The sequence below is a fragment of the Bidens hawaiensis genome, unplaced genomic scaffold, assembly GCF_021521415.1.
Source record: "Bidens hawaiensis isolate Kalapana, Puna unplaced genomic scaffold, B.hawaiensis_p1.1 tig00008841_1, whole genome shotgun sequence".
Lineage (NCBI taxonomy): Eukaryota > Viridiplantae > Streptophyta > Magnoliopsida > Asterales > Asteraceae > Bidens > Bidens hawaiensis.
This window is the reverse complement of record NW_027491637.1, coordinates 902717-915366: the sequence shown is the minus strand read 5'-3', so window position 1 is coordinate 915366 and position 12650 is coordinate 902717. Positions and strand designations below refer to the sequence as shown.

At 35.3% G+C, this 12650-nt stretch overlaps 2 protein-coding genes across 2 annotated transcripts; both read left to right on the top strand.

The window, feature by feature from the left end:
* The first annotated feature begins 9662 nt into the window (after positions 1 to 9662).
* Positions 9663 to 10930, top strand: LOC143530127 (zinc finger CCCH domain-containing protein 62-like). Its single transcript, XM_077025751.1, has 5 exons — positions 9663 to 10211; positions 10287 to 10348; positions 10469 to 10520; positions 10642 to 10753; positions 10832 to 10930. Exons 1-5 carry the CDS (start codon positions 10090 to 10092, stop codon positions 10928 to 10930), a joined length of 447 nt encoding a protein of 148 aa, XP_076881866.1. The 5' UTR covers positions 9663 to 10089.
* Positions 10931 to 11389: 459 nt separating this feature from the next.
* Positions 11390 to 12379, top strand: LOC143530083 (protein FLUORESCENT IN BLUE LIGHT, chloroplastic-like). The gene is made up of 3 exons (XM_077025706.1): positions 11390 to 11555; positions 11636 to 11956; positions 12035 to 12379. The coding sequence occupies exons 1-3, from the start codon at positions 11390 to 11392 to the stop codon at positions 12235 to 12237; spliced, it is 690 nt and encodes a 229-aa protein (XP_076881821.1). The 3' UTR covers positions 12238 to 12379.
* Positions 12380 to 12650: the final 271 nt, after the last annotated feature.

The following is a 12650-nucleotide window of genomic DNA, read 5'->3' as shown; positions in this document are numbered from 1 at the left end:
TTATATTTTACAATTAAAAATTGTATAATCAAACAACATAAAAACCGAAAATTTAAATATAACAAAATGATTTATTTATTTCATATGAATGTAATTACCAGGAAAATGAAAAATACGTAATAACATTAAAACCATGTTCAAATAATAGTGATTATTCTGAGTTAAAAGCATATTAGAAGATTTAAAGTTGTATAAAATGAATGTAGCGATTCTTATTTATAATCGTTGAAAGTATGACTGCCACTTTTACCCCTAACTGAAACCCAACCCAAGAAAACTCGTACCTGAACCCAAACTAACCTGACCCGAGAAACTCGAACCCAAGAAAATACTAACCCGAACCTGAACTGAAGTAATTCAGGTTGGTTCTTGGGTTCGAATTCTAGGTTTTGGGTCAACCTGAAAACTTTTAATTTTAAAATCATATGTAATTTTAGGTATTAAAGGCTAAGCCTTAGCCGCTTGCGTTATCAGAATTTAGTCCAAGTCGATTGTTCTCATTCCACATATTATAAATCGAATATTTATTGTTTATTATTTTGACTATAAACCATAATAAACACCTTAATTATGTCACATCCCGAAAACCTTAACTTAACACAGCGGAAGTCTTAACTTTAATTCATTCGGGTTATGACAGATGCCGATAGTCAACAATAATAACCATTTAATAATAAAAGCATCATCTTTTATTATAAGAAATATTTTACAAAATCAGAGTTTACTACACGTGCTAATGCACGGTTTACAACACATCACTTTTGTTCAAACACCCCACGCTCTCGTTTCCGTGCCACCTCGAAACCTTCACTTTCCTGCAAAGCATATTTAAATAATATTTGGGTCAACACGAATGTTGGTGAGTTATTCCTGAGAAGAAAAACTTATTATATAAATATAAACAATTTATATATAAACAACACATGAATATAATGGTGTACGGCCATTATACTCCCAATAAAACCGATCATAACACGGTATAACACAATAACGAAACCCGCATTTTACCTTTAAGCACAAAAAGCGTTAGTTGTAAACTAGCTAAGAATACAACGCGTGTATGACTACCAATTTGATAACTCGAAACGTACCATACTCGAAATATTCCCACTTTTAACCCAACGTGAATGGAAGTGGGGGGCGTCACCCCGATAGATCTACCAACATTTCTGTGCCCTCAATTCGGTTAACAGTTATTTAACCAAATTGATTCATCCCACAATAACGACAATTTATAGTATAATGCGTTTTCAAAACATATATATATATATAAATATGAATATAGATATACAATATGCTTTTCGGAGGAAGAAGTCACCTTTGATTTCAGTGTTCGAATAAATGCTCGTTCCTATATTAGTACACGTTCGTTAATTTTAGGTTTGACTAAAATATATATATTCTTATTCTAAAAATCCACACAAGCATATAACACATAAAGTTTACTACTTATAATCTTATAATTCTATACTTAAAAATATAAACAAGTAATAATCAACTAATAATTGTTTTGTTTAATAATTTAATTTAATTATTAAAATTCATAAAAATTATTACCTTTAGTTGCTGGAGTGTTTTGGAAAAATTCAAGTTATTATTTTATTTAAAATTTTGACTCTATTATAATCGGTTTTGCCGGTTTCGTTGATTTTGAGCTTAAAAACGAACCGGTTGTCATTTTTATGAAACTTTTAGTTTTAAATTATCTAGAACACTTTTTATATAGTTTTTAGTCAAGTTTTATTGGTTTTTCAATAAAAATGTTTTGGTTCTTATTTTGTTGCCAATTTCTTAAAAATGTCAATTTTTAACGTTTTCGTGTCGGTTTTCGTGACACGAACCGTGTTGATTTAAGTTTTGCTATTCTTGACTTTTCTTATACTTTAACTTATGTTAAATATAAGAATATTATGACTTTGGGAGCTGTTTTAATTCAGTTCCAAAAACTCATGTCGGTTCACCTTAAAAGTCGAACTTTCCGACCGTTAAAGTCACCGACAAGCTATTTAAGTCACAATGTCAAAACCAAACCATTTGGTACAGCAAATATACATATAATAACAAGTAATATATCATCACATCCATGTTTGATCATCTAGCACCAAGTATGCACACAAAACAAAATTTTAACTACACATGCTCAAGCTTTACATGTTATTTCTACAATCTCTACAAGGTGTTTATGTACCAAAATTTCCAGATCTTATTAACCCATATTAACATCTTATTTCACCCCATTGTTATCCTTTAACAAACACATTCTTGATTTCTTTAACAACAAAGTTTCTATTACTAGTAAGTAGCAATTTTTAATAACCTTATTATCATACTAACAATCTTTACAACAGAGTTTACTAAAGTAATCCTAACCACAAGTCTTTAATCATCCACACAAGATTATGTTCACTTATCAAATCATTTTGCAAAACATCTTGTACAATTTACAAAGTTTCCTTTATTAGTAAGTTTAACACAAACTCTTGTTTATCTAAGTTATCATGTTTCATGCATCCTAGTACTTCTAGTAGATTTTATTCCTTTCCATATGTCCCATTCAATCACTTAGTTTGTCATTTTCAATCCATATAAGACAAGTATGAGCTTTATGATCAAAATCAAATTTTTGTATTACTTGCATGTGTAAGTAACTTTCCAACAAAGTCAAATCCCTACACTTTTGTCAACCCTTTTTCCAAGATCCTTTCAAAACCATTATTATTATTACTTACAACTTTTTCAAGTAATCAAGTATGTGGGTTTTCAAAATTATCATTCTTTCTTTAACTATTTTACCATTTAACAAGCTTACACCTTCAATCCAATACCAAAATCAAAACTCACGGCCTAACATGGGTATTTTTACTCATTATCCATCTTTGATCTTTTGGCCATTTACACATTTACTTCCAATATTAAAACAATACCTAAACCCATTTGTTAAACAAACTTAAGTAACATCAATATGGACAATCTATACAAGCTAAAATGCAACCATAACAAGTCCTATAATCAACAAAACCCATCTTATACATTCCTATGTAAACTCACGGTTCACACATATGCATATATATATCCATATTATACCTACATGTACACTACCAAGCATTCTAAAATCAAGCTTTAAACATCAAATAGCAACTAATATACACAAATCTTGAAGTGGGTTACCTTGGGTTTCGGATTTGGTGTCTAAGGAGGTGATAATGTGACTTTGTGTTGGCTATAATCCTTCCTTTGTCTTCCTACTTCTTGTTATTAGCTTAACCTTTGTAAGGCCCCGAACCCGGTGGCCCTAATTTAGCGTCGGATTTACTCATAAACACAGTTCTTCAAATCAGAGTTTATTAAAACTTTTCGCGGAATATAAAACATCAATCATTTGTTACAAAACATTAAATCTTTTCTTTGATACCATAACACAAAACTTTATATTTAAAACATCTTTACTTCTTTCTTCAGATGCCAGCCGTTCAATCCATGCCATGTGTCATCCTCATGCTAACTCTATAATCAGCTCACTTGCGTGCATACTAAAAGTCAGCTACGCTGAGTGAGTTCTAGTTAATCGAACGCCATACAATACATACACATACATACATATCTGTAGATACATATCCATACTTCACTAGTTACCCTTCTGTTCTACATACATACTTGCTACCATACATACATACATATCTACAATCACTAACCTCAGTCTACCGAGAGTACGTTCATAGTTCACCGTCTATACCTGTACTCAAGGTCGTGAACACGTACAAGGTTCGCAGTCCTTACCTATGTTCACCATTTATGGTACGTACAAGGATCGCGGTCCTTCCCTATACCATAGTACATCCACAACACGTACAAGGTTCGCAGTCCTTCCCTATGTTGCAACCTAATTCATAGCACGTACGTCCTCCCCTATGCTACAAAATCAGCACGTATAAGGTTCACAGTCCTTTCCTATGCTGAAATACATCCACAACACGTACAAGGTTCGCAGTCCTTCCTTATGTTGCAACCTAATTCATAGCACGTACGAGGTTCGCAGTCCTCCCCTATGCTACAAAATCAGCACGTATAAGGTTCACAGTCCTTTCCTATGCTGAAATACATCCACAACACGTACAAGATTCGCAGTCCTTCCCTATGTTGCAACCTAATTCATAGCACGTACGAGGTTCGCAGTCCTCCCCTATGCTACAAAATCAGCACGTATAAGGTTCACAGTCCTTTCCTATGCTGACACCTATCTACATTACGTATAAGGTTCGCAGTCCTTATCTACGTTTACATATATCATCTACTTCACGTATAAGGCTCGCAGTCCTTAACTACGCCATCACCAGCCGAGTCTATGTCCGACAGAAGCTAGAGGGATTTGCCATCCTAACTTACTATGTCGAACGTAGAACTCACATGCCATTCGTGTACCTAAATACACATACTTACATTATAACATAAGAACACTCTAGGCATTCTTTACCTCATTCATTTAACAACCATACCCCTTGTCGTTACGTGCAATATCCGAAGATCGTTCACGCCCCGACAAGTATTCATTTGAAATATTCATACATCTACGATATATAATATTCGTACCTTTATTTTTAACCTGATAGTACGCGCAATATCCGAAGATCGTTCGCGTACCGACAAACAATCATTCATATCTATCACACATACCACATATGACATACACTTATCACTTAGGATAAATGTATTAACAACACATCGAGTATGCACACAGCCCCGAAAACATAACAAGGAATGGGGCTAGAAACTCACCTGAACACGGTTACGTTCACCGTTAATCGTAATCCCTTTCTTCAGCTGTGCACGGCTGACTGTATAACAAGTACACGTATCAAACAACTATCACTACTCATATCATCTTTCCAGTCTTAACTACTACCCACAACGAACGGGGGTCCGGGGGCAGCGCCCCTGGCGGCGGGGTCTAGGGGCGGCAGCCCCTAGCAGGGTCCAAGGGGCAGAGCCCCTGGCTGGGGTCGAGCTGCCAGGTCAGCTTGGAAAAATTTTATTTCCATTAACTGTCTTAACACATTTTTCATTAGATTTTTAATTTATTTTCTAAACGAACTTGACTTTAGGCGAAGTTAACCCTCGGGCGAACTTAGCTCTAGGCGAAGTTAACCTTAGGCGAACTTAGCTTTAGGCGAAGTTACCAGCTAGGCGAACTTAGCTTTACAGCGAAGTTGCCATCAGGCGAACTTGGCTTCAGGCAAAATTGTCATCAGGCGAACTTGGCCTCAGGCGAAGTTACCAGTTAGGCGAACTTAACTTTACAGCGAAGTTGCCATCAGGCGAACTTAGCTTGCAGGCGAAGTTCATCAGGCGAACTTAGCTTGCAGGCGAAGTTCATCGCTTTGAAGGCGAAGTTGTCCAGATCAGCCGCTGTTCGGTTTCTGTCCAGCATTTTGAGCGATTTTAACACCCTTGCTATGGTTCAATATCACCCACTACGCTTCCCGACCATTTTCGGTCGCTTATACACTAAAAAGCTTGGATCTTTAAACTTCAAAGATCAAGAATCATACCTTTTTGAGCTTGTTTGGATCTCGTTTAACTTGTTAACACACTAATCGCTCTCTCTCTCTCTCGGATCTGCCCGTTCCTCTCCTCGGCCCGGCGGCGGTGTAGATGGTGTGTGTGTTTTTGGAGTGTGTGTGTAGAAAGTAAGGAAATGAAGATATTTTTGGGTTTAGGGGATATTTATATCCCTGAAATCCCATGGACCTAAGGCCCATTCTCATTTAACCCGTCTCCATTAATCCAACACTAGCCCGACTCATACCAACTCCTACTCTATTATTTGTTTCCTGACAACCCGAGTAAACTTTCCCTCTACTAGTAAGTAATATAATTAATATCACTTTGAAATTTCGGGATGTTACAACCTTCCACCAAAGATCTCCTAATCAAGTGTTGTGTGTATAAAAATTTGAAAATGTGAGATGGTAAGTTGGTGGTGGGGTGGCCGGTTATATGAAGGGAGAAAGAGAGGTATAGGGTTGTGAGTTGGATGGTATAGGGTGTGCATGTGTCCAAGTGTGTAGCTTCCAAGTAATCTATCAATCATTGCATACCTATATGTAAGCTTTTCATTGGTGGGTTTGGGAGGTGGGTTGGGTTGTGTGTAAGTGGCGGCCGAGAGAGATGGGAGAGGGAGAGGGAGAGGTGGTTTTGAATAATGACATGTGATAATACCTAGGTGTAAGTTTAACGTATCTCGTAATTTATCTAGCCAAACGACTTCCGTTTCTAATAATTTTTATCAGACTTTGAGCGAAATTAGATTACAGTCAATGTCTGCCTAAAAACAAAATTTTCTGATAGACTTAATGTCGGGCTCTTACGGTGTCCTCTACTGGCTTTCGGTTACTTATTTTCTAATTTTTGCGATTCGAACATTTTAAAATTAAGTTTATACACTATCTCTAATATCCTAACATAAAATTTTATTTTTCGAGGTCATCTTGACACGTTTATGAATTTATCCGTTTTGAGATATTACCCGGTGTCAATATGTACAGTGTCAGCTACACGACAAAATTGAACTTTTTCGGGTTCCATATTTTAAAATTCAACTAAAGTCAAAAACTTTGACTAAAAATATTATTCCTATGTATTTATTTTACTAATTAATACACGATTACGGTTAAGATAATTACCAGATTAGTCTAATTTTTGGCAGTTGTCACAAATTAACACTTCAGAATTCACTAATCGTCTCTTGTTAATCCATATAAAGAATACTTATTATGTGTAGTAATGAATTTAGTTGGAATAAATATATAATTTTAATGTTATATATTAAAATAACTTAAAATAAAATATAAGGACCATATATGAAAATTGGTTGGGCTATGGTACTGATAAGTGACAAAAATTGTAGACTCTTATTAGAATAGATAGATGTTAGTTGATTCGCACAGTAAAACATTAATTTAATTTGTATTAAATATAATCAATAATAGTAACAGTGATAATAGGTACACCTATAAGACTGTGTGTAGTGGGGCGAGAGGAAGGGGCGACTTGGGGCGAGAAGAAAGGGAACACCCCCCCCCCCCCCCGCGATATGGGGCGAAAAGGGGCGGGGGCGGGGTGTTATTGTCGCCGGCGTGGTTTAAAAGTAATATTATTTTATTATTATGACCGTTTACAAACGGTCAATTTTTTTTATTAAAACAATATACATATATATATATATATAAACATACACCTTTTTCTCCATTTCATACACAATTCATACCCAAATTCTTCAAAAAAATCTAGCAAAACGAATTATCAAACAACCTGAACCAACCGAAACCCGTGAAAATTCACCGCTATCATGACAGAAATCATTAAAAAACACGAAAAGTTTGTCGAGGAACTCAACGGTACCATGAGAGAAACCAACAAACAACACGAAAAGATTGCTGCTATGATGGAATTGCGGGAAATGAGTAAAGAATACGAATCCCTCAAAGTTGCCGGGTCACACGAAGAGGCCGCATTGTTGCAACGATGACGAGTCGAAAAATGCGCGAATATTATGGATATTAGTATTTTTTTTTAGTTATGTTTTTTTTAGTTATGTATTTTTTTATATTTCTTTTTAATTTTAATGCATTTTTATTTAATAATTTAAATAATTTGGTTTTTATTTATTTAGTTTAATTATAAAATGAAAATAATAAAAAAAGATATTGTGGGCCCAGTTTGTAGCCCTTACATCATTACACCTCAAAAACAAATTTTCACCCCTTACTGACTGGATGCACGTGTCGCAGTTCATCCCAATTTGCAATCCCTCCACTACGCATAGCCTAAAAGTATGCATGTCTTTTTAATATTTAATGTGTAATTATTTTCACATGTAATAAAATTAAACTTTTAGCATGCCACTCAAAACAAGCAAATTATATTTCTTCTTTTTTTTTTTCCATTTGAATGACAAGAGTTCGAATTTTATTAATTTTAATAGTAAAATGAAAATTAAATCTGTGGCAGAGGCGTTTTAACCTCAAAACCAACATGACTTATCTTGCTTATTGATAATTAGCCGTGTATTCATATTTATCGAATAAAATCAAACATGTCTTACACGGAATAGTTCTAATAATGTTTAAATCAATTTAAGAAGCGTGTTTTACTTGGCATAAGCGATTAATTTTAGAACACACAGAATGATATCCGGGAAAATGTGAACCCCCCCACCATTTTGGGGAAAATGGAGGACCGGGACCACCCAGTGTCCTACGATACATGCTCTCATTCAAAGATAGTATACGTCTATATGATAGCAAGCATACATTTCTTTTGTATTTTTTTTTTTTATTTTTTTAATTATTTTTTGGACGGTGAAGGGTATTAGATTCATAGTGAACAAAATGTCAATTAGAGGTAAGTTAAAGGTTGTAATAGTTAATAACTTTAAAAAAAATATAAATAAAATATTAAACTATATTTTTTTTTTGTTGAAACCGGAGAAAGTGATTTTAAAATTGAAACATGGAGCAAGGAATGGTTTTTTAATTAAAGTATTAAAAAAGTGTTGGATGCATATTTCTTCTTCATTCCTTTTTGTCACATACCAAAAAGAAATATTAAAATTGGATTTAAGAGGGATAGCAAAGGCCTTTATATGAGAAGAACCAAGAAAACCAACAAACTTTTAGTTGGTGTTTGAGAAAAGGGATTTTTAGAACTTGTTTATTTATCCACAAGATTTATGATACCTTGTCGGTAGTTCTAAAGCTGACTTTCTGGTCCACTAGTGTAAGAGTGATTGTTAATGTTTGAGATCTTAAGTCTTAGTTTCAAAACTTGATTTAAATTGAGTTTCTTCATAGTGGTAGGTTTTCAGTATTCGCTTTGATGGTGTTTCTGATTGAGTTAAACATGGAGTGTCAAAATCAGTATGGACGGTTGACATCCCGTTTCAGAAAAACTCACTTGGGTATCAGACGGAAGTTGTTCTAAACGCTCTTACCAAAAAAAAAACTTTCGTCCGTATTAGGGATGGCAAAAAAGCCCTATTCCGACGGGTATACCCAAAACAAATGAGACGGGTATACCCGACACCCGATGGGTATGGGCCGAGTATTGGATTAGGATTTAAAAAAATATCCGCCGGTACGGGCCGTGTATGGGATTAGATGATACTCGGCCTGATCACCCGAAAACACATACCCATTTACCTGAACCATATACCCGAAAAACTCTTTGTATTTCGTAGGTTGTGAATCATAAATATAAAAATTATAATTATATTATACATTTATTGTCACACTTATATATATGGATTGTATTATATTTAAATTTGTAATATTTGTTGTATAAATAAAAGCTATAAAAAATTATAATGATTAAAATGTGTATTTGAAAGTTCCAACAGGGATACTCGATACCCGACGGGTAATGAGCCGGGTACGGTTTTACAAAATACCTGATCCGAACCCGACCCGTTGCCATCCTTGGTCCATATACAAAATCCGGGCCCAAAATCCAAGATCCAATGGATCCTTTTGTACCCGTTGGGTTGAACCGTCTATTCGAAATTCAAATTCTCCATATAAATTTCTAACGTTCCTCTTTGCTCAAAACCCTTACATACATTTTATCAAAAGCTTTTGATCCAAAAACAGCTTGTAATTTGTAATCATACAATGGCTCAACAACAATATTATACTCAACTAGTTGAATCAGAAACAGACACAGACACAGATGACTCTCAACAAGACCCAAGCTTCGACATTTTCGAAGACACCCGTTCGAAACTTTCGAATCTCTCAATCAAGAAAAAACCCAGATCTCGGTGACCCTTCAATCCATCTTCTTATTTGGCTATATCCTTAGTTTTCTATTTTGTAATTTTTTTTTTTCATTTTTAGTGTTTCGGTGGAACTCGATGAGGAGGCTGATTGTGATGAGACTGCTGCCCCTGAGTTTGATGCAACTGATGAGAAAAGCTTTCAGATTGTTCACAAGATGATTGAAGGTTCGTTAATAGGAGAGTTTAAACAAACATGTAGATAAGGTGTTTGATGAAATGTCTAATGAATTTGTTGATCGGTTTTCGCCTTTTTTTTAATGTTAGGTTGTCAAGTGGAGAAATTGAAAGTGGAACAGTGTAAGTTGTATCTTAGAAAACACGGGTTGAGATCAACGGGCAAGAAAGACGTCCTGATTCAACGCATCAAAGAGCACATTAGGTATACTCTTAACCGTCTTAACACATATTTAATTGTTTTTATTCTTTGATTAATTGGAAATTTTGATGATACCAGTATTGTGAGTGGTGAAGGAGAAATTAAATACCCTGCTTCCAGTTTTGTTATGAATTGTAAAGGTGTGTATTGCATTATTATATATTAGTCTTGTAAAGTTGTGGATGCAAAATATTAATTTTAGATTATGATTTGTATTTTGCATTTCATAATTTGTTTCTAAGTGAAGTCACTTGTTGCAGGTGATGCTTGCACAGGAGATGTAGTTATGTTTGAGCAGAATGTTTATGAAATGTAAGGATCCTTTCAAGTTTAAACAATATAGTTGAATAAAATTTGTTTTGTCAGGATTTACAAATTGAAAGTGCTAAATAAACGGCCAAACAGATTGAATATTGGTGTTAGTGATATTCAGGTTTAGCATTGCATCAAGGAGTGCTACTGGTCCTCCTTGTGGTCAAAGGATTGTAGCCGGTAGGATTGTGAAAGAAAGCTATGGTGCTGCCAAACAGCAGCATACATTTACAGTTAGACAGATTATCATTTAAGTTTATAAGTTTCTTAATCCTATTGAAAAATAAGTCATAAATGATTGTTGGTTTTAGATTGAGGTGTTATGGAGCACAGGGACGAAACCACTCCCTCCGCTTCATCCTCTCCTCATCAAAGGCAGGAATCTTCAAACTCCCTTAGGCTATCTGTAGTGAATGAGTGAGTCATCAGGTATGATGGTGAATGAGTGAGTCATCATCACATGTGTTATGTTGAATCTTCAAACTCCCTTAGGCTATCTGTAGTGGGGCGACAAAGGGGCGATTTTTTTGGTGAACACCGCTCCCCGGGCTACAAAGGGGCGATTTTTTTTTGGGGGGGGGGGGGGGGGCGAGGAATATTTGTCTTCCTTCATCCGCTTTCTTTTATTATTATTATTATATTCAAATGTGTGTGCGATATAGATATATATATATATATATATATAGGGGCTACAACACCACTACAGCCCTAAAACAAAACCCATCCTTTGTTGACCAAGCGCCACATGGCACAAAACGCCCCATTTTGTAGCCCCTCCACTACACATAGCCTTGCTTGCATAATAATACCTTTGTTGTATATATTTTGTGAGCTTTTACTGATTTCTATCTGTTTATATGTTGCAGACAATGGGGATTGTTAGATCCTTACCAATGGGACCCATTATTGCTAATGCTTTGTTATTAACTACACCTTTAGAAGCGTTAGCCGAAACCTGTGAGGCGGACCAATCTATCCTTAATATGAACATGCCTCTGTTGCTACTTGTTGCCCTCATCGGGGCCACGGTTGGAGGTCAGATTTACTTTGCAAAATCATCTCACAGACTGACAGACATGTAGTAGATTTGCTACCTTAATCTTTCGAAATTGCAGGACTGGTTGCTCGTCAAAGAAAAGGAGAACTGCAACGACTGAATGAGCAGCTGAGACAGATTAATGCAGCTTTGAAGAGGCAAGCAAAGATTGAGTCATACGCACCTGCTTTAAGCTATGCTCCTACTGCTGCTAGAGTACCAGATAATGAAGTCATTGTTGATCCAAAGAAACAAGAGTTGATATCTCGTCTTAAAAATGGTAAAAACTTTCTTAGAAATCAGAATCCTGAAAACGCATATTTCGAGTTCAAAGCCGCACTAGAGCTTGCCCAGAGCATGAAAGATCCCATCGAGGAAAAAAAGGCTGCAAGAGGATTAGGTTTGTTTTTATCTTTTATTTTTGTTTCTTCTTTAATGTTCCTAAGTTGGATGAATCATATATTATAACATCATACAGGAGCATCGTTGCAGAGGCAGGGCAAGTATAAAGAAGCCATTAAATACCATTCATTGGTGCTACAAATCTCGGAAAGAGAAGGAGAAGACTCGGGAAACACAGAGGCATTTGGTGCAATAGCTGATTGCTACACGGAGCTTGGTGATCTTGAGAAAGCAGCCAGTTTCTATGATCAGTACATTGCTAGATTACAAGCAGATTGATTGCTTTCTTTACCACATCAAAAATCGAGTTTTTTTGTAGCCGAGACATGTAATGGTTTGAGAATGGCAACTTGTGATGGTGTTAATTAGTCATTCTAGACTTAAGACTATATCTGTTTGAACAAAGAAAATGGGTTAATAAAAAGCCTTCTTTTTGTGTAGACTGGTAGAATCTGTCAATTTGGTCATGTTTTGTTTATTCTTAGCGACGATAGCATACCAAAAATATAACTTTTTTACATTTTATTCATAGCGAAAATAGAATACCAAAATATGAAATCTTTGTTACCTAAGAGACTTAGAGCATGTGTAGTGATTTGGCGTTCATTACTTAAATGCTTCCTCTCGTAAAGGTTTTTAACTTTTAGCATCAACTAAAAAGATCATATAATTTTATAAATTTTATTACTTAA

Excerpts from the sequence above, each read along its gene's own strand:
- LOC143530083 (XM_077025706.1), top strand. The coding sequence starts at position 11,390 with ATGGGGATTGTTAGATCCTTACCAATGGGACCCATTATTGCTAATGCT. Across the intron at positions 11,556-11,635 it reads CATCGGGGCCACGGTTGGAG|GACTGGTTGCTCGTCAAAGA; the intron begins GTCAGATTTACT and ends TCGAAATTGCAG. Across the intron at positions 11,957-12,034 it reads AAAGGCTGCAAGAGGATTAG|GAGCATCGTTGCAGAGGCAG; the intron begins GTTTGTTTTTAT and ends AACATCATACAG.
- LOC143530127 (XM_077025751.1), top strand. The coding sequence starts at position 10,090 with ATGTTAGGTTGTCAAGTGGAGAAATTGAAAGTGGAACAGTGTAAGTTG. Across the intron at positions 10,212-10,286 it reads CGCATCAAAGAGCACATTAG|TATTGTGAGTGGTGAAGGAG; the intron begins GTATACTCTTAA and ends TGATGATACCAG. Across the intron at positions 10,521-10,641 it reads GAGCAGAATGTTTATGAAAT|GTTTAGCATTGCATCAAGGA; the intron begins GTAAGGATCCTT and ends AGTGATATTCAG.